The 20,490-nt window shown below is 45.2% G+C and overlaps 1 protein-coding gene across 5 annotated transcripts in view; it reads left to right on the top strand.

Annotated features, from left to right (window-relative positions):
* The window catches only part of LOC135921201 (uncharacterized), a 58,046-nt gene that overhangs the window by 15,332 nt on the left and 22,224 nt on the right, over positions 1-20,490 (top strand). For all 5 annotated transcript variants that reach the window (XM_065455518.2, XM_065455515.2, XM_065455517.1 and 2 more), the window contains exons 6-8: positions 8,996-9,089; positions 17,816-17,913; positions 19,724-19,757. In XM_065455518.2, coding sequence (XP_065311590.1) covers positions 8,996-9,089; positions 17,816-17,913; positions 19,724-19,757 — 226 coding nt within the window. The remainder of the gene's footprint in view (positions 1-8,995; positions 9,090-17,815; positions 17,914-19,723; positions 19,758-20,490) is intronic.

Genomic DNA, 20,490 nt, shown 5'->3' with positions numbered 1-20,490 from the left:
TCATTCAGCGCAGTTCTGTGGACAGCTTAATTGCTCGCGTTCATCTTTGTTGGCTGCGTCGAAGTAATTCCTGGCCATTCGGTTTCTCAGCTTCGCTTGAATAACCTCCGATACGGAAGAAGGCTGATCCACCCGCTGATCATTGGCAATGCGCGACGTTGCCGGTGAAAAGAAAGTGGTTGGCTATAGATTGGAAACTAAGTGCTTCTAACCAATGAGACGATCGTCGCAAACGTGCTTGCATTAGATAGCGATGGCGACAACGGCAGTGACGATGCGGTCGGGCAGGCTGCCTCAACTTTGTCCTCACAGGAGGCCTGGCAGAAGATTCAGCCCCTCCAGGGCTTCGTTCTCGTGAGGAACCTTCTGCTGCACCACTTCTGCTGCACTCCAAGGCATCCAAGTGGATGCCTTGAAGAAGGATGTCGGCAAGCTTCGCATAAAGCTTGCATGGCTGACGTGCATAGGCTTTTCTCGTGCAAGCCAGTTAGAAGTACGTGGCGAGATGCTTGTGGCAATCTCTCCTCAGCGTTTTTTCAGGATTTCTCAAGCTGACCGGCTGCTGCAGCAGCGTTCCCACAATTTTTAAAAGGCCCCTTGGGCCACCAAAGCGATGCCTCAGTGGTGCTCGCATATCGCTTGCCACCCGTGACACCTCTTTGCAGTTGTTATAGCAGTGCCATTTTTTAACGCCGTCAGCCGCGGCTTGTTACACGCGATCAGAGCGCCCAGGAAGCAGTTAAGTGAATGAACACAATCAGCAGCTGGGTGGAGGAAGGTGGTGGAGAGGGGCACTGGCCTCCCCGCCTACACAGTTTTCTAGCATCAGCTCGGCCGTTCCCTTATTTTGATTTTTTCATGCAACCCGGTTATAACAGTTATCGGTTATAACAATGGAATTTTCGTGGCCCTTGAATATTTCTATAAGTGGTTTGACTGTAGTTTCAGTATTCGGAAGCAAGTAGGAAGCACATGAGCTACAAGTGCAGACTTAAGGTACTGCAAAAACATTCAAAAGCTCATCCAGGGAATTAATTGGCGAGCTCTCTCTCAGAGCTCTGGCGAGCTCTGAGAGAGAGGAAAAGCAGAGAGGTGGGCCAGAGGAGTGTGGAAAAGCAGTTGTAGCCTTGTCTGGTAGTGCCCTGTACAAACACAGGCACACGCATGCTTGTAGAGGGAAACGAGCAAACGAAATTAGTTAGTTCGTGTACAGTTGAACCCGCTTTTAACAATATACTATTGGATATAAAAATGAGCAACCAATGCACCGTCAACTTTCATATATGTTCCATGGTAAAACAAGCCACTTACTACTATGTTCTACTGTTCTAACCACATCTACTATATTCCCGTTGTACAAGTTGTAACAATTAAATTAGGCGACTGGGTGTGTGTGCCAAAGGAAAAAAGAATGCAAAAACTCCATAAAATACACAATAAAAAAAAGCGAGCCCCTTTGACACACTCGCCTTTGTGCCATGAATCCTTTTATGAATTTCTCGCTCTTGCGTTACCAGAAGCGCTTTTAAGCAGCCTTCGTAGGCGGTAAGATCTGTTACGAATTGAACCCGGTGATTCCATAGTCACCTTCGCTTAGAACGAACTTTGTAACTAGCACCAGTTTTGTGATATACTCAGGCGAAATTGTGGTAAAAATGCACTGTTCCACTTCAAGACAACAGCTTGTTATGCATTGAAGCTCGGAAGTTACTGGTACACCAATGTGTTTAGTCGCAAAAATATGAGAATGTACCTTGAAACTGGTGTCATCCTCAGGATTTCTTAACTGGATAAGGATTTCGAAGTTACCAGCAGTACTTCATAAATTGCAATAATGTGTTGAAAAACAAATTGTCAGAAAGTTAATTGGCAAAACTGATTAATTAGTGTAATGTTTATTTTCATTTCTTGAGCAAATAATGTTTGCCTTTGATAGTATTCTATCTCCAGAAGCAGAATTGTACCACTGGCAGGGGTTGGAAGTGCTGCGCCAATTGCAACATCTTGTGCCAAACCACCGAGCTGCACCAACCTGAACCAGACCACCAACTTCAAATGAAGTTGCTAAATTTTGCGAGATGTTCTTGTTCAGTGGCAATTACACAGCCGTGTGTTGGCTAGCATTTAGCCTTAGAAGTCAAGCTAAAACAATCCGTTTCAGTGTCGGCGACTGTAGAGTGTGGGTTTATTTGGCGGTGCATTGTAGCTTGGCTGCAGGAAAACGAAAATCTGTTACGAATGTGCTTTATATAAGTCTTATGCATTTGCTTAATATACAGACCAGCTAAAGATGATCTGAACTGGCGTTCTTTTTATGGGACAGTTAAGAAAGAAAGCCGTGCTCTCAGCTGAATGACTAATTCGTATGGTCTGTCGTTATGCATTTTTAGGGCTCACTTGTAAGCCTATTGGTGAATCTGCATCGTTTAATGGCACGAACCATGTGTGTAACGTTAAAATATATTTCGCATGTGCACCACTTCCGATTACCGTGATGTTAGTTCGGCACCTTCACAAACAAGCTGTTTGCTTTCATGAAACTTCTTGACCATAAACATTCAATAGCAACAGTAATTGGACTCAAATTTGCACCCCGGGTACTCTATATTCTACACAACCATACATAATACAAAATCAGACTTTTGCGGCCGCAGACTGAGGATGTAAGGTTTCGGGTTTAGTCTATTGTAGTGTACCCGAATGGCGATTGTAAAGGCTCGGACCACGTATGAACAATAGAAATTTCGTAGATCGAGTCCAAAAATTTTAAGAAGCCATTGCTTGGCATTCCAAATATCGGTCACCGTTTTATGTTGACTTTATCGGGCAGCCCTAATAATCGAGGTAGTACAAAATATTCGTCAGCGATCCTGATCACAAAGCCACTGAACACGTTTTCTGTTTTTATTCTTTTCATAAATGTCAGTTTTTGCTTTCTTTTCTCCTTTCTGCCAAGTTATGTGGAATACTGGCAAACATGAAATGGCCAATAAAGTAACTTCAGATTTATTCTGTGGTATATTCTACTATGCCAACTCAAGCTCCCCAAGAATTAAATAATTGAGGGCTTTATGCAAATGGAATTCACTGTGTGCTGATGGGTATTGTTCATGGTTGTCATAGTCACTATTTCTTGTTCATTGTGCACGAATACGTATAATTATCTGACTTTGTAAAATTACCTGATCGATGAAATGTCAATGAAAACTTGTGGAGGATGTTGAAACATGAGCAATATAACTGGTTTTAAAGCAACCTAGGATTTGCATTATCCAATATTCTTATTAATAAGTGAGGTTATTAATGTTAGCTAATTAAACTGAAGTAGTAGTTGCTTGTGCACAATGAAAAGGAAAACTCCTGACTAGCATTAACAAAAGCCTATCGATATACTATGGGTACTGTTGGTGTAAATTCTTTTTTTTTTTCTTAGCGACATTAAGTTGGCACGTCCGGTATGTAACTTAATAGTGGTTTCCAAGGAACACAAATGGATTTCCTTTGCTGGGTGTATGACATTCTTTTCCTTTGGTGAACTTTCCTCCATCTTGTGGGCTTCCACAGAATTAACTCGCCATAACCTAATAGTGTTCTGCAAATTCAAATAAAGAACGTCTTTTCTTGATTTATCTGTATTTCACTCATGTTGATCCTTACCTAGCATGCTCCTATATGCATATCTTCTCAGAAGGGTTGAAATCTGGGCCACTTAGTACATAGTTGAAGACAGTCATCGTGGTGTGAACTTCTCTTCTTCTCTTTTGTCTTTTGTGACTGTTTTTTTTCTTCAAGCATATCTTCTGCTCTAAAACAGTTCCTGCTCCAAACCTGCTCTGATGTGCCCAATTGGCTGCTCCCAGAGCTGCTCCAAAACTCCCTTGGCTGCTACCATCCCTGGCTACAGGCCACAGGGGATGTTTAAGATTTGAAAAAATACATAAATAGGCATAAAAACACCTTTTTTTTGCATTTATAACACACAAACAGTATTTTATGACTGAATAATAAGCAGCTTTATCTGAATTATCTTACCGGTTTTCCCACTTTTTCAAGGAACCTGAGCATTTGCTGGAGTCTGTTATAATTAATCATTTAAGCCTAAATTGCTAACGAGTAAAGGGCACTTTAGGAGGTCCATCAGATGTCGGCCGACAAATTCAAAAGGCGCTTCTATATAGCGACGGCCACATTGAATGCAGGGTGTCTACCAACCGGGAAAACCGGGAAAACCGGGAATTCTCAGGGATTTTGAGTAGTCTGGAAAAACTCAGGGAAAACTCAGGGAATTTGTGCTTCTATCAGGGAAAATTAGCTGTAATTTTTTTAGAGGGTCAAAATTCGTGGTAATGCTGGCTCGAGAAACAGACAGGACTCGTAACGAATCGTCGTCGGCTGGAGGAGTTGCCAGTGTACAGTCAACGACCGACTTTCCGGATTCCCGATAACTCGGACGGCTTCGCGGCACCACCACGTACCGCAAAGAGTCAATGTATCATAACGTCTGAAAATTCAGACGCAAGAACTCTTCGCTGTCCGATTTTCTAAACGTTTTGCGTGATCGCAGGTTCGAGACGGCATTAATGAAAACCACCACCGCTGCTATTTTGATTACCTCGCCGCCTTGAACCGGTGCTCTCACACGCAGATGCGCTGGCAGCCGTGGCCACCACTGCGGCAACGGTAGGCCTAGCTGCTTCGACGTTCGCTGTTAAGCTTTTTGTCGTTCGGTGCCGTGTTTCTTCATTTCTCCGCTGACAGCAATAATTTTGTCTTCGAAGCTCGGAAAGCACGGCGCATTGCATAATGCTCTTTCCCGAAAGTCTGCTTCGCCTCAATACAGTCGTGTCACGCGGTGACGCGTACAAGCTTAGGAAGGGGCAATTGTCGCGGGACACTGTATGCATTTCTTAATTTTACACGTGTGCACTCGCCCTCACCTGTCACAGTAGGAGCACCGATATACCTAATAAGTGCACTGACAGGCATTCAGAGCTTTTTCAGACGTACATGTGTCGATTTTAGCCCTTAAGGGCAGTAAAAGACATGAATTTATTTTTTCGGACTGCCTGATTTTTCGGAAGTTTTCGCGGCCCCTAGGGGGTCTGAAAAATTGGACGTTGACTGTAAATTGACCAAGAGTATTCTTCAAATGGTCCGTGGGGCGAACGCGCGGCGAAAGGAGGACGAGAACAGAAAGGATCGACGCACTGAGGAATGAACGACCACTTCTTTGAAGGAGCCTGCGCTCAAAGAACAAATTGTTGGCTGATGCTGAGATGCAGGTGTCCCTCATCCAAACCAATATAAACTCTTTAAAGCAGTGAAACACAACACTGAGGCGTCTTGTGCGAGCTGAGAGTATGTCAGGACAGTTGCATGACACTGAGCATGCTATCAGTTCATAGAAATAGCTCATATTCGAAAATGTTTGCTTCTGTATGCATCTCCTTTTTATTTGTGCTAGAGAATGTCCAGCTCGATTTGAAAATTTTTTCGAAGACATTTTATTTGCTGTGCATTTTAATAACCCCTCCCTTATATTTTTTTGAATAACATCAACACTACTCCTTAGTATTCAAATTGGATTAAGTCGGTTTTTTTTTTCAAATTTTTTTCATATGCTTACTAGAGAGTGACAGCATAGGGCGATATGGTTTCAGCGCGTCTTGACATAAAACATAGTTCTGCATCACTCAGGGAATTTTGCAAAGGCACTCAGGGAAAACCTGGAAAACTCAGGGAATTTGGAAATGTCAACTTGGTAGACACCCTGGAATGTTGATGCCAAGAAATCGCTACAGGTGATTTTTCAGTTCTTTACTGGCCCTATCAGGAGTGTCTTGCCCTTGCTCCACCAACAATGAAGTGCTTTGCTTTGTAAAGGACCCAGATCTGAGCATCACGGCATTGAGCAACCACAATTTTCTCACCAAATTGTTTGTATGTTATAACACACTTCTTCTCGCAAGCATGCACAATGAGCGAGTTTTCAGTGTCGCTGCAGATGCCTTCACAAAAGAATGAGGGAGTACATATTATCGAAGGAAATTCTGAAAAGGAATTCTTAGTTAAGCTAAACAGCGTGTGAAAGGCTGCAGAAAACACGTTGGAAGAACCAGGCCAGCTTGATGTATTTATTGCATGTGGGCAATGCTAATAAAACAGGGAGGAAAGTAAAGTTAAGGTAACTGATTACCTTTTAGTAATTGCTCAAGTACTTTCGTGGGGCAGTAATTGGTAAATGCGGTCATCACATTTTTGAAAGACGTAATTGTAATTGTAATCGGTTACTTTTTTCTGTGGCTTGTGCAAGTCTGGTATGGCCTCCTGAATCTCCTGTTGCGAAAATATTTAAAATCCTAAATGTATGGGCAAAGTTAAAGGTGGGTATCGCGTCGATGCACGACCTTCTCTCCTTTCGTCTCTGCGAGTGCACTGAAAGCTACACAGAGGGAACAGCTAGGGTGCACGGCCCCGCCCAGAAGTTGGCCATTTCTTATTTTTCATTTTTTTTTCTTCGTGATGCCACTTCCAGTTCAGGCTAGTGCATCGTTCTCTCAACCCAGGATGGATGCTCGGGCTACCTCATGTCGCCACACCCCTAGAGCCACGCCAACCATAGAGGCTAATTGGAGCATGCGGTTTTCAAACCGTCTCGCGAGTGAGAGGGCTCGTCACAGCACCCCATGGTGGCTGTGGTGTGTGCACTACGCAGCGCGCCATTGTGATCTTTGAGCCCTATCGCAGCAGACGCAGCTATGGCAACTGCCGTGTATAGACCAGAACGGCAAAGATGAATTTTTTTTACTCCTTTTGAGGTTACAGACATATATATTTTTCATTTACTTAACCCAATATTAGCAATAATAGTAGTACAGTCGAACCTACTTATAACAATATTCAAGTGCCACAAAAATTCTATTGTTATAACCGATAATTGTTATAACTGGGTGACATGAAAAAAAATCAACATAGTGGGATAGCAGAGCTGTTGTGACAAAGTATATTGGAGGGGACGCCAGTGCTGCTCCCCACCACCTTCCTCCATCCGACTGCTGATTGTGTTCACTCATTTAATAGCTCTACTTCTTGCGCACTCCAATCATGTGTAACAAGCTGCGGCCGTCGGCGTTCAAGAATGGCACTGCTATAACAGCTGCAAAGAGGGGTCATGGGCAGCAAGCGACTAAGCGAGCTCCGCCAAGGCATCGCGCTAGAATGTGAGAAGGTTGTTGAGGCAGCCTGTCTGCTTGAGAAATCCAGAAGAATTGCTGGGGCGAGATCGCAACAAGCATCTCGCAACCCACGGATTTGTCACTGACTTGCGCAAGAAAACCCTGTGTCCGTCGTCTTTGCTTGCTTAACGCGAAGCTAGCCAACATCCTTCTTCAAGGCATCCAGGTGCTCCTCATAGGGCAGTGGAAGGTTCCCTGTGAAAACGAGTCCCCAGAGGGACTGAATCATCTGCCGGGCCAACTTTGAGGACAATGTTGAGGCAGCCTGCCCTACTCTGTCATCACTGCCATCGTCACCATCGCTATTTCATGCAAGCATGTTCACAACGATCACCTAATCGGTTAGAAGCACTTAGTTTCCAAATCTATGGCTGTGCGTTTTCTTTTCACTGGCAACGTTGCACATTGCCAATGATCAGTGGGTGGATCGGCCATCTTTCGTTTCGGTGGCGAGTCAAACGAGGCTGAGATATCCACATGACCAGGAACAACTTTGATGCAACCAACAAAGACGAGCGTGAGCGACTAATCAGTTGCAGAACAGCGTGGAATGAGGGGCCAGCGAGCAATCTGGGAGCAGCGCAGTTGGGGCGGTTCATTCATGTTTCTTAGGGTAGCCTGTCATAGAGCTGTATTCACAATATTCACAATCAGTAACAAAAACATAAGCATTCTAATTAAAAAATTTCTGTATAAAGAAAAATAGCTAAGGGGTTAAGTGTGTCTATGAATGGCGTTCAGAACAACGGGTCACCACACGGTGTTTTGCAAAGATGGTGGCCATGAACAATGATCATCCTGTACACTGACTTGGTTGGCAAGGCAGTTTGTAGGTTTTCCAAGGGTCGTGCGACTGCTGTGAATAGATATACATTGATTCACAATGAAACTGTAACTTTAGTCACTGACACCTGATGACGCAGCTGCGACTAGGCCTAATAGGGTAGACAGTGTGGCCAATGGTGTGACCGGGACAAAAATTCACCGCTGGATGATGTCATAACGAGCCGCAGACAGTCACAGAAAGTTTGTTGCTAATATGTAATTCCTACTGTTGCCTCATGAGCAATCGATTGTGAGATCACACATAGAGGTTAGATTGACGCCTGTTTAAGCGGCGCTCTGGACCACAGTTGACCAGCCGGCAACTACCGTGAGCATGCATGCCATGTTCGTCTGTGGGCTCGCATGTAAGCACAAAGCTCCAAACTGCATGAATTTGCATGTGTGAACATTGAACTCTGATATCCAATATAATCTGCAGGCTTTCCAGGAGCTAATCGGCCTGATTTTCATATGCGCTTTTGTGCTTTCCACGTGCACTGCTTTTGTTGTTCCCTCTGTTCGCATAGCGTTGATCATTTTGGTCAGTTCGGTCAACATGGTCAAACCCTTTACTGATGTAGATTGCATGCTGTGGAAATGCTGCGTCCATCAAGGCACCGACCATGGCCAGGTCATTCACCGAATAGCATAATGAATATTTGAAAAATCGAACACTAGACGATTTGTATTATGGATATTAAAATCACATAATTTGTGTATTCGAATATTTGTATATTTGCACACCCCTAATTTTAATCCCTTGCCTCAATGCACTTACCTTTCACATCTGCCTTGATAATTGATATTTTCTTTTCAAACCTTCCTCATTGTTTCACAAATTTCTCTGTGAAAATGCTACCAGTGACAAAGCTGGACCTTGTATGCCCGCAATTTGTGTGTACCCGAGCGAAACGAAATTTGTTGTGTTCACACAGAGAGCCATGCTGTGCCCTGCATTGTTGTGTGTGGACGCCAGAACACCGGGAAGTCGTCCCTGCTTCGAGTACTGGTCAACAGCCTCCTGAATTTGTGAGTACTATAACCGCCTCTTTGACTGTTGTCCTTTTCTTGTTGTTTGAGTGAGAGTTCAGAGAAGGAAATACTGCTGCATAGCCACATTACTGCTGCATTTATTCTGCTGGGAGCTGGCGACATTCAGAAAATGCTTAGTCGTGCATTGAGACAATTTGCCATTTTGAAAACTGTTTGGTTTTTACTTTTTTGAAGTTATAAGTTGGCATACAAGTTACAGCAGGGTCAGCTCTTGCAGTTCAGTTACTTCAGTGCGATTATTGTACACTAGACACGTGTTAACTTGAATTTCACGGGGACGCTCACTGAATTCAATTAAACAACATTCGAACAAATGAAAGTGATAAACAGAACGCTGTGCAGTAGAACCTCGTTCATAAGCTTTGGAGAAAATCATGAAAACATGTGATCTGAAGTCACTAAAAAATTTCCTGACTCAGCTGTAGTTGACAGCTACGTCATGCGAAGCAATGCACGGAGCCTTGCAGCACGAGATGCACCAAGCTGGAGGGACTCGAGCGGCCCAAGACGTGCATTGTCGTTTTTGAGGTTTCGGCAAGCTTACGTTTGCGCTCCCCAAATTCGGCGTCGGTCAGAAGCTTCTTCAAGTGGGGCATTTTGGCAGGAAATTTTGGTGGCAAAGGCCAAGGCTCTCATCGACCAGCATGCCAACGACGAACACGCGTGGTACGTGGATGCGGCCGAATACCAACGGAATGCCTTCGCAGCGGTCGTCATAGAGGCGTCAACCGGCGCCACGAGGACGGCAGCGAGCGTGAGAAGCGCCGGAGCAGAACAAGCGGAGGAGGTAGCCATCGCCCTGGCCATCGCCGACACAGACTGCCACACGGTGCTGAGTGACTTGAGACAGGCGGTACGAAACTTAACCAAAGGCCAAATCTGCAGGGAGGCCGAGCGCGTACTGCGAGCGGTCGAACTACAAGAACGAAAAGTACGACTCAAGTGGTTCCCGGTGCATGCGGGCGACGCGTCGGAACACAGTGAGAACCACAATGAGACGGCACACGCAGTGGTGTGAGAGCTAACCAACCGTGCCCCGGCGACAGACCGTCCGACGTGGTTCGGAACCAAGGACCGCATGACAGATTACAATGAAAAAAAAACGAAGGCCTACCGTCTGGCTCGCAGGACTCTCCCACTCCCGCACCTGAGGCTAAGTCGAGCGGAGGCGGTAGTACTGAGACAGCTCCAGACCGGATTGTTACCGAGCCCGAGACTGATGAATCACATGTACCCCAAGACATATCCGACCAATAAGTGCAGATTCTGCTGGAGGGAGACCACAGACTACAGGCACATCTTGTGGGACTGCGTTAAAGATCCAGAAGATGCAAAATCAAGAATGCTCCCACCGCGGCTCGAGACAGCCGCGAAGAGCTACGACCGAGACGAACAGCTCTGAGCCGTCCAACAATTCTTCGAGGCACTCAAAAGACAGGGACCCGGTGAGCCGGCAACGGCGAGCAGAGACCCGCGCTGAATAACTTCGTAGATGACATAGGCCCTCGTCGGGACACGCGAGCGCCCAACTGCAGGCATAAATAAAGTTCACTCCAATCCAATCCAATGGCTCGCATATTCGGTGCAAATTGTTGCAGCATGAGACGGTGACGCGCGTTGTGCGGGTGGGGCCCGAGTGACCCGACATTCACATTGGCATTTCCCTGTTGCATAGTATTGTAAGATAGCGACAGGAAACCAAAATTAAATCAAGCTGGTGGGCAACGCCGGTATACGATGCCTACAATGCTGCCAGAGCTAAACATTTCGCACTGCCTGCAGCAGTGAATGGCAGTACCTGTTAAATGCGTTCACTTTGCTTCCAACAACATTACACCGCTCGCACTGTCAAACGGGTCAGTGAAGGTGCTTATCGCAATAGGGTTGGTGGCAATAGCTATGAATGCGGCATGCAATGACCCTGGATGGGATTTTCTGGTACCGGAATAGAAACACAGGGCACACCGGCATTTTCAAGTGAGAAGGGTGGGTGAGTATTGCGGGGAAGCTGCTGCGGCTACTGTTCTCGATTCCGTGTGCTTCGCCCCTTTTCTTGTTTAAATGGGATCTAGCAGACGGAAGACATATCGTACGATTGCAGTTTGGCGATGTACTGCAGCGGTGGCATAGAGGTAAAACACCCGCCTCGCGTGCAAGAGGTCTGTGGTTCGAATCCCGGTGCCGCGCAATTTTCCACCGGATTAAGAAAGAGAACAAAAATCCGCGTGTTGATAAAATTGCATAAACAGGCCGGGAGTGTGGCCTGATCCCGGTGACCAGAACCGGTAACGCACTCCCTCACCACAGCAGGATTGGCCACCGTGGTGCAGTACTTGGCCACAACCTCCTATATGAACACAACAATCAAACCCCAGCCCTCAGTCCCCAGCAGCTGCGAAGCAACTGACCACAGCGGTGGACAGACCTGCGACGCAGCAGAGGGTGCTAAGACTCCTTGGCTCCAGACAGGCCGCCATTGGAATATGAACCTGGCAACGTTTAACGCTAGAACGTTATCTAGTGAGGGGAGTCTAGCAGTGCTATTGGAGGAATTAGAGGGCAGTAAATGGGATATAATAGGGCTCAGTGAAGTTAGGAGGCCAAAAGAAGCATATACAGTGCTGAAAAGTGGGCACGTCCTGTGCTACTGGTGCTTAGCGGAGAGACGAGAACTAGGAGTCAGATTCCTGATTAGTAAGAATATAGCTGGTAACATACAGGAATTCTATAGCATTAACGAGAGGGTGGCAGGTCTTGTGAAACTTAATAAGAGGTACTAAATGAAGGTTGTACAGGTCTACGCCCCTACATCCTGTCATGATGACCAGGAAGTCGAAAGCTTCTATGAAGACATAGAATTGGCGATGGGTAAAGTCAAAACAAAATACACTATACTGGTGGGCGATTTCAATGCCAAGGTAGGCAAAAAGCAGGCTGGAGACAAGACAGTGGGGGAATATGGCATAGGCGCGAGAAATAGCAGGGGAGAGTTATTAGTAGAGCTTGTGGATAATGAATACCTTCTTTCGCAAGCGGGATAGTCGAAAGTGCACGTGGAGGAGCCGGAACGGCGAGACTAAAAATGAAATAGACCTCATACTCTGCGCTAACCCTGGCATCATACAAGATGTGGACGTGCTCAGCAAGGTGAGCTGCAGTGACCATAGGATGGTAAGAACTCGAATTAGCCTAGACCTGAGGAGGGAACGGAAGAAACTGGTACATAAGAAGCCGATCAATGAGTTAGCGGTAAGAGGGAAAATAGAGGAATTCCATATCAAGCTGCATAACAGGTTTTCGGCTTTAACTCAGGAAGAGGACCTTAGTGTTGAAGCAATGAACGACACTCTTGTGGGCATCATTAAGGAGTGTGCAATAGAATTCGGTGGTAACTCCGTTAGACAAAGATACCAGTAAGCTATCGCAGGAGACGAAAGATCTGATCAAGAAATGCCAATGTATGAAAGCCTCTAACCCTACAGTTAGAATAGAACTGGCAGAACTTTCGAAGTTAATCAACAAGCGTAAGACAGGTGACATAAGGAAGTATAATATGGATAGAATTGAACATGCTCTCAGGAACGGAGGAAGCCTAAAAGCAGTGAAGGAGAAACTAGGAATTGGCAAGAATCAGATGTATGCGTTAAGAGACACAGCCGGCAATATCATTACTAATATGGATGAGATAGTTCAAATGGCTGAGCAGTTCTATAGAGATTTATACAGTACCAGCAGCACCCATGATGATAATGGAAGAAAGAGTAGTCTAGAGAAATTCGAAATCCCACAGGTAACGCCGGAAGAAGTAAAGAAAACCTTGGGAGCTATGCAAAGGGGGAAGGCAGCTGGGGAGGATCAGGTAACAGCAGATTTATTGAAGGATGGTGGACAGATTGTTCTAGAGAAACTGGCCACCCTGCATAAGCAATGTCTCATGACTTCGAGCGTACCGGAATCTTGGAAAAACGCTAACATAACCCTAATCCATAAGAAAGGGGACACCAAAGACTTGAAAAATTGTAGACTGATCAGCTTACTGTCCGTTGCCTACAAAGTATTTACTAAGGTAATTGCAAATAGAATCAGGAACACCTTAGACTTCCGTCAACCAAAGGACCAGGCAGGATTCCGTAAAGGCTACTCAACAACAGACCATATTCACACTATCAATCAGGTGATAGAAAAAATGTGCGGAATATAACCAACCTTTATATATAGCTTTCATTGATTACGAGAAAGCGTTTGATTCAGTCGAAACCTCAGCAGTCATGGAGGCATTGCGGAATCAGGGTGTAGACGAGCCATATGTAAAAATACTGAAAGATATCTATGGCGGCTCCACAGCCACCGTAGTCCTCCATAAAGAAAGCAACAAAATCCCAATAAAGAAAGGCGTCAGGCCAGGAGATACGATCCCTCCAATGCTATTCACAGCGTGTTTACAGGAGGTATTCAGAGACCTGGATTGGGGAGAATTGGGGACAAGAGTTAATGGAGAATACCTTAGTAACTTGCAATTCGTTGATGATATTGCCTTGCTTAGTAACTCAGGGGACCAACTGCAATGTATGCTCACTGACCTGGAGAGGCGAAGCCGAAGGGTGGGTCTAAAGTCTAAAAATTAATCTGCAGCAAACTAAAGTAATGTTTAACAGTCTCGGAAGAGAACAGCAATTCACGATAGGTAGTGAGGCACTGGAAGTGGTCATCATCATCATCAGCCTGGTTACGGCCACTGCAGGGCAAAGGCCTCACCCATACTTCTCCAACTACCCCGGTCATGTACGAATTGTGGCCATGTCGTCCCTGCAAACTCCTTAATCTCATCCGCCCACCTAACTTTCTGCCGTCCCCTGCTACGCTTCCCTTCCCTTGGAATCCAGTCCGTAACTCTTAATGACCTTCGGTTATCTTCCCTCCTCATTACGTGTCCTGCCCATGCCCATTTCTTTTTCTTGATTTCAACTAAGATATCATTAACTCGCGTTTGTTCCCTCACCCAATCTGCTCTTTTCTTATCCCTTAACGTTACACCTATCATTCTTCTTTCCATAGCTCGTTGCGTCGTCCTCAATTTGAGTAGAACCCTTTTCGTAAGCCTCCAGGTTTCTGCCCCGTAGGTGAGTACTGGTAAGACGCAGCTATTATACACTTTCCTCTTGAGGGATAATGGCAACCTGCTGTTCATGATCTGAGAATGCCTGCCAAACGCACCCCAGCCCATTCTTATTCTTCTGATTATTTCTGTCTCATGATCCGGATCTGCCGTCACTACCTGCCCTAAGTAGATGTATTCCGTTACTACTTCCAGTGCCTCGCTGCCTATTGTAAATTGCTGTTCTCTTCCGAGACTGTTAAACATTACTTTAGTTTTCTGCAGATTAATTTTTAAACCCACTCTTTTGCTTAGCCTCTCCAGGTCAGTGAGCATGCATTGCAATTGGTCCCCTGAGTCTGGAAGGGGTAAGAGAATACATCTACTTAGGACAGGTAGTGACTGCGGATCCGGATCAGGAGACTGAAATAATCAGAAGAATAACAATGGGCTGGGGTGCGTTTGGCAGGCATCCTCAGATCATGAACAGCAGATTGCCATTATCCCTCAAGAGAAAAGTTTATAACAGCTGTGTCTTACCAGTACTCACGTACGGGGCAGAAACCCGGAGGCTTAAGAAAAGGGTTCTACTTAAATTGAGGACGACGCAACGAGCTATGGAAAGAAGAATGATAGGTGTAACGTTAAGGGATAAGAAAAGAGCAGATTGGGTGAGGGAACAAACGCAAGTTAATGATATCTTAGTTGAAATCAAGAAAAAGAAATGGGCATGGGCAGGACATGTAATGAGGAGGGAAGATAACCGATGGTCATTAAGGGTTACGGACTGGATTCCAAGGGAAGGGAAGCGCAGCAGAGGGCGGCAGAAAGTTAGGTGGGCGGATGAGATTAAGGAGTTTGCAGGGACAACATGGCCACAATTAGTACATGACCGGGGTAGTTGGAGAAGTAGGGGTGAGGCCTTTGCCCTGCAGTGGGCGTAACCAAGCTGATGATAATGATGATGATGATGATGATGTACTGAGTGTTGGTGCCGAAAGAGAGTGTTTTTTGGAAACATGTGAACGGGTACAGAAGAAGCATAATTTTATTGGGTCATTTTTTGTGTTCTCGATATGAACATTGGTGCTTGCAAATCGCACATAACGGAATCATATCAACAAGGTTCTACTGTATTTGATCATGAGAGAAGTGGGAATACCTCTGGAGTCATAATTTATTTAGGAAAGAAATCCGTGATCGTTTTCTACTTTTTTTCTCTGAAAGATATCTCTGTAAGCTTGTCTTCGCTTGCGCAAATGTGTTGGAGAGAATCTTCCTCATCCTCTTCAAAACTAAAGAACAGCTGTGTGCGATTGAGTCCTTCCATCACCTGCAATAACAAAGGCTGCATCGGTGCTTCCTCTTCTTTATCAGCATCATCATTGTCATCATCCACTGAGAGGTCATCACTCGCTACAGCAGAATCTCGTTCATACATTTTTTTCTAAACACATGAAAAAAGATGTATTAACTGGGAAAATGTACGGCCTGAGCTCACTAAAAAATTTGGCAAACTCATCTGTAGTTCGCATCTATGTAATTCAAGGCTTTGTGCAAATCGTTGCACCTTGCGACTCGAGGTGCACCAAGCTGGTGGAGCCTGAGTTGCTGGAGATGCGCGCTGTCCTTTTTCTGGCTGCGGCAAGCTTACCAAGCTTACATTTGCACTCTTCAAATGCAGCCTGGATCAGTAGCTTGTTTGAGCGGGCCACTTTGGCACGAAGATTTGACATGCCCGCTGGGCAAGAATTTTTGCAGCATGAGACACTAATGCACATCCCACTAGAGGGAACTGAGTGACTCGAGATGCACTTTGTCCTTTTGTTATTGCGTAGTGTTTTAAGACAGCGATAGGAAACATAATTGAGCTGGTGGGCGATGGTGAAATATGATGTGCCAGAGTAAAACTTGCCACTCTCTTAACGCCATCTGTAGCAGGAAATGGTGTTATGTTTGGGCTATTGCCTATTAAAAGCATGCTGTACATTTCCACCGGCGCTATGCCACACGAAACAGATGGGTGATGATCGGCAATAGCTGTAAATGCGACAAAGCACAAGGAGATTTGCTGGTGCTGGAAGAAAAAGCTACATGTATATGCTGGCATTTTCACTTGGCACGGGCATTTCCGTGAATGCTGCCATGGTGGGTGCCTGGTGATCTCGCTCGCAAGTGCTGTGAAATTGTACAAAATGGTATAGCTTTAACAAGACTATACCGTAGGTACAAGTTTTCGGCACCATGCTTCAAACAATAACTATCTTAAAAAATCATTGACTATTACGATACTCCCTAGTGCAAAATTTGAGCGCAGCTGTATACGTGTTTTCTTTTTGCAATGTATTGAGGCATTGCACGAACTGGCAGAGCCACGACACACGGTGCTGTATTATATAGAGCAGCCACATAATTGCCGCTTCCTTGCAACTGCAGCTTGTGCAACAGCAATCTTTACCCGGAGACGCTTGTGGCAAAGACTATGCATGACGGTGAGCTTTCTGGTTCTTTTTTTAAAGTCAGAACCTTAAATTGCTCATACCCCCGATGGCCTTGAAAAAGAAAAAAGGAAATGCATCATCGGGTCCAATGGTACAAAAACTATCATCAACAGCGATGGCTTTTACCCCCCTTAAGCAAGCAAAAAATGCAATAACGCATCCATCTCCTAATGCGGAGGCTACAAGCACTCGTCAAAGTGAAGTGTACAGTGCATACATTCAATGGAATGATGCATACAATGTGCAGAAACACGGCGTCTAGTCCAGTGGAAAAAAAAAAAAGTGACCTTCGCAATGGCTCATACCCCCGTAATGCTGAGGCTACAAGCACTTAGCAAAGTGAAGTGAACAGTGCATACATTCATTGAAATTACCTAGTACAAAACACGGAACAATGTGTGTTTCCATCCGCTGCTGAGAGGATGCAACGTAAAGTCGAAGAGAAACGTCATCGGCCCGAGTCTCATGCCGCCATACGAGTGCGTGAAGCTGCAGCCAAGCATCGAAAACAAGCCAAAGAAGCGGAACTGCGTAAGCAGCAACGTGACGTTGCGAGATGGTGCGTTACCAAGTGTGCAGCAGCCTTTTGCCTTCATGTGTTACAGGAGCGTAACATGCTACCGAATGTTCTTGCTTTCCCCCGCACGGCCAGCGCCATGGATGTGCGGATGTGAGTGCCATCTGGAGGGGCTTCAAGGTAGCTTCTCCTCATCACGCTCTCTTTGCTCACGGCTCATTTCATCCCCCGCTGCTCTCTGCATTCGCTCTTTCACCTTTCACTGTGCTCGTTCACTTAGTTACGTTGCCGAGGCACGCCACGCTCAACACAGGAATGGGCGCTTAACAGCTGTGGTATAAAATATTTTGGTTTAATGCCCAGCTTTCCGCCCTTAAGGAAATCAGAGCCACTGGTATTGGGGACATTCATCTCAAATTATGTTTCACCTTGCCTGAACCAAAGTGTGATGAACGAATCTGATTAATCTGACTCTTTTTGTGTCCGCAACTGCTGTTTGCAGTAATATCCCAACTAGTGGCTTGTCTGTTTTTTTATAGTGACCGATGGGAAGCCTCGTGTCACACATCTCTCCATTCTGTTTCAACAGCTGCTCCGAGGTGCTGTACTTGGACTGTGATCCTGGCCAGTGCGAGTTCACCCCTCCAGCTACTGTCTCGCTCACCCGTGTCACTGAACCACTGCTAGGTGAGCCAGTGTTGTTTGTTAGGGTGGCGCTGACTGCTCGGGTGATGAGGTAGCCTCACGCTTTCACCCTGAAGGAAGCCGCACAACTTCGAACAAGCTGCTATCTGCCTCAGTGGTTCAGTGGATATAGCGTTCTGCTGCTCATCGGGTTCGATACCGGCTGCTATGGCCGCATTACAATGAAGGCAGTTAGCAAAAACGCTCGTGTATTTAGATGATGATGATGATGCATGGGGTGTTTTTGGCTCAAGGGCCAGGGATGTGTATTTAGATTGAAGTGCCCATTAAAAACGATGATAAACAGGTGGTCCGATGTCACCCACTTTGGTGTGCCTCATAATCAGGTCAGGGTTTTAGCATTTAAAACCTAAAAATTAAATATTTAATTAATTTGAAAAATAAAACCCACAATTCGACTCGATTTTAATGTTACAGGTTGCCTCCAAATTTTAACGACCACGTTTACTTTGTCTTCAGTTACACAAGATGCTCTTTAGTTTGCACAGACCTTTAAAAATTGGCTGTGGCTTATACTAGGCCGATTTCCCCTCTTCAGTTGGACATATTGAAGAGGCAGTAATTACACGTGCGGCAAATAGCAATGTATAAAAAGTTAGTAATAAATTTCCACTAACTAGTAGGGCTGTGCAAATACTGAATGGTAGATTTCGAATTTAATATCAAATCGAATCAAGAAAAAGAAAAAAAGCTGAATGTCATATATCGAATGTCAGTTTCATGCTTACAAATTTAAGGCATGAAAATGTGGTGATGCACACACTTAGGAGTCTACAGTCAAAACCGTTTATAACGAACTCAATAGTTCTGCGAAAAGTGGTCGTTATATCAATAGTTCATTATACACAGACACACCCTTAAATATGCTCAAAAATTAACCGTATTGAAGCTGGCACAGCAGTCACAATTCGGTGGCCCTTTGGTCCAAAAACCAGATTTTCACCATCGTTTTTGTTCCTGGTGTGTTTCCGCACCTAGATGCAAATTTCCCTTAGAAACATCCATCTAAGGAACGAAATGCGGCATGGTATAGCTTTTTCAAAATGGCGCCTGCGTCTGATTTCTTGTCATTTCGAAACTGCAAGCGCAACCACCATTTCGTATTTGAAAGCTTATGATATATTTTATTGCCAGCGGGACATGACTGTATTCGTGATCCATGATTAATGATAGCAGCGTTGTAACTACCAATCTTTTGCAACATTACACGGTGGCAGCTTGTGGTGCAGCAATCTCGCTGACTCTGGTCTCGTCGAGAGGAACGCTTGAGCGACCATTGTTCCAGTGGTGGAAAGACATAGATGGTCGTTTCGAATTGTTGAAACAGGCGTAATGGACATGGTGCCCCGTGGACAATTGCGCAAAAAACGAGAGTGATGCCGTCGTGGCATCCAATATCGCACGATGGCACTCGCGCCAGCGCATGAAACACGAGTGGCCATGGTTTCCCATGCACACTTACTTCGTGACTGTGATGCACAGGAGCATAATCAACCTGCTAATGGATGTTGTCCAAATGGCCAGGCTTTTTGCATTAGCCGCAGTATATTTAACGTGTGAAAGACTGCTGCTTATGAAAGTTAAGCCTTTATTAATAAAGTTGACCGCGTAACTCAGATGCACATAAGCGAAAGTATTCATGTTTATAGGAGGGATTGCTTCCCTGAATGCATAAACGCTGCCTGCGAATTAATGAATGTCTGCACTGCATGGGAGGTCACATTGGCCCATGTCGCAGGTTAATAGGGATGTTCAAAGCAATGTGACATAGTGCTTGTGTGACTCTTTGCAGGTCCACCGTTTACGCATGTCCGGACACCTGAAAAGTGAGTTCAGCTGGGCTTTATATTTTATGCAGTGCTTCTATGTTTCGTGATACCACATAATCTGACTGTTTATTTCCACTTGATTGGAGCTGCAGCGTGTATTTTGCTGTGGCTTTCCTGCTCAGGCAACTTCTGAGCCTGTCTAGCATTTCATCAACCGTAAATTTTCGCACTTTGTTAAGGCCTTAAATTAAGGGAGGCACATCCACAAACTTGTCTCTCACAAACACAGTATTTAGGAAACCTGAGTTAGTACCTTATGTTGTCATGTAAGGATCACACTTTTCTTCTTGAATTTGGATCAGAATATTTTGGGTGTATCTCACGCTCAAGTTAGAAGCAGAGACGTGTACTTACTTTAAAAACAGATGTGCCTGCCACCGTACGCGACAGCCTTGAGAAGCCTTCATTCTAGCTTCGTTTTCTGTCTTATTCATATCTTACTGGCACGGAACTGTGGATCTGGAGCAGCTGTAATCTGGTCCGCCAGAAGTGCATTGTTCAACGGTGAAGTCATCCTCAGACGTGGGCTCGGGCTTCGCGCTGCTCGTAAGGTTGCTTGACGAAGAAAAAGAACTGTGAGGTCTTGCACACACAGTGCGAACAAAGTTGTAGTTGAGAGCGCCCACATACACTTCAACTGCAATGGGATGAATGAAAGCTCAATGCACAAATGTATGTATGAAGCGTGGGAAAGTCTCTAAACTAAGGGGGGTGCACGTTAGCACGCATT

The sequence above is a fragment of the Dermacentor albipictus genome, chromosome 5, assembly GCF_038994185.2.
Source record: "Dermacentor albipictus isolate Rhodes 1998 colony chromosome 5, USDA_Dalb.pri_finalv2, whole genome shotgun sequence".
Lineage (NCBI taxonomy): Eukaryota > Metazoa > Arthropoda > Arachnida > Ixodida > Ixodidae > Dermacentor > Dermacentor albipictus.
Note: the sequence above shows the minus strand (reverse complement) of the source record. Positions and strands in the feature narration are given on the sequence as shown.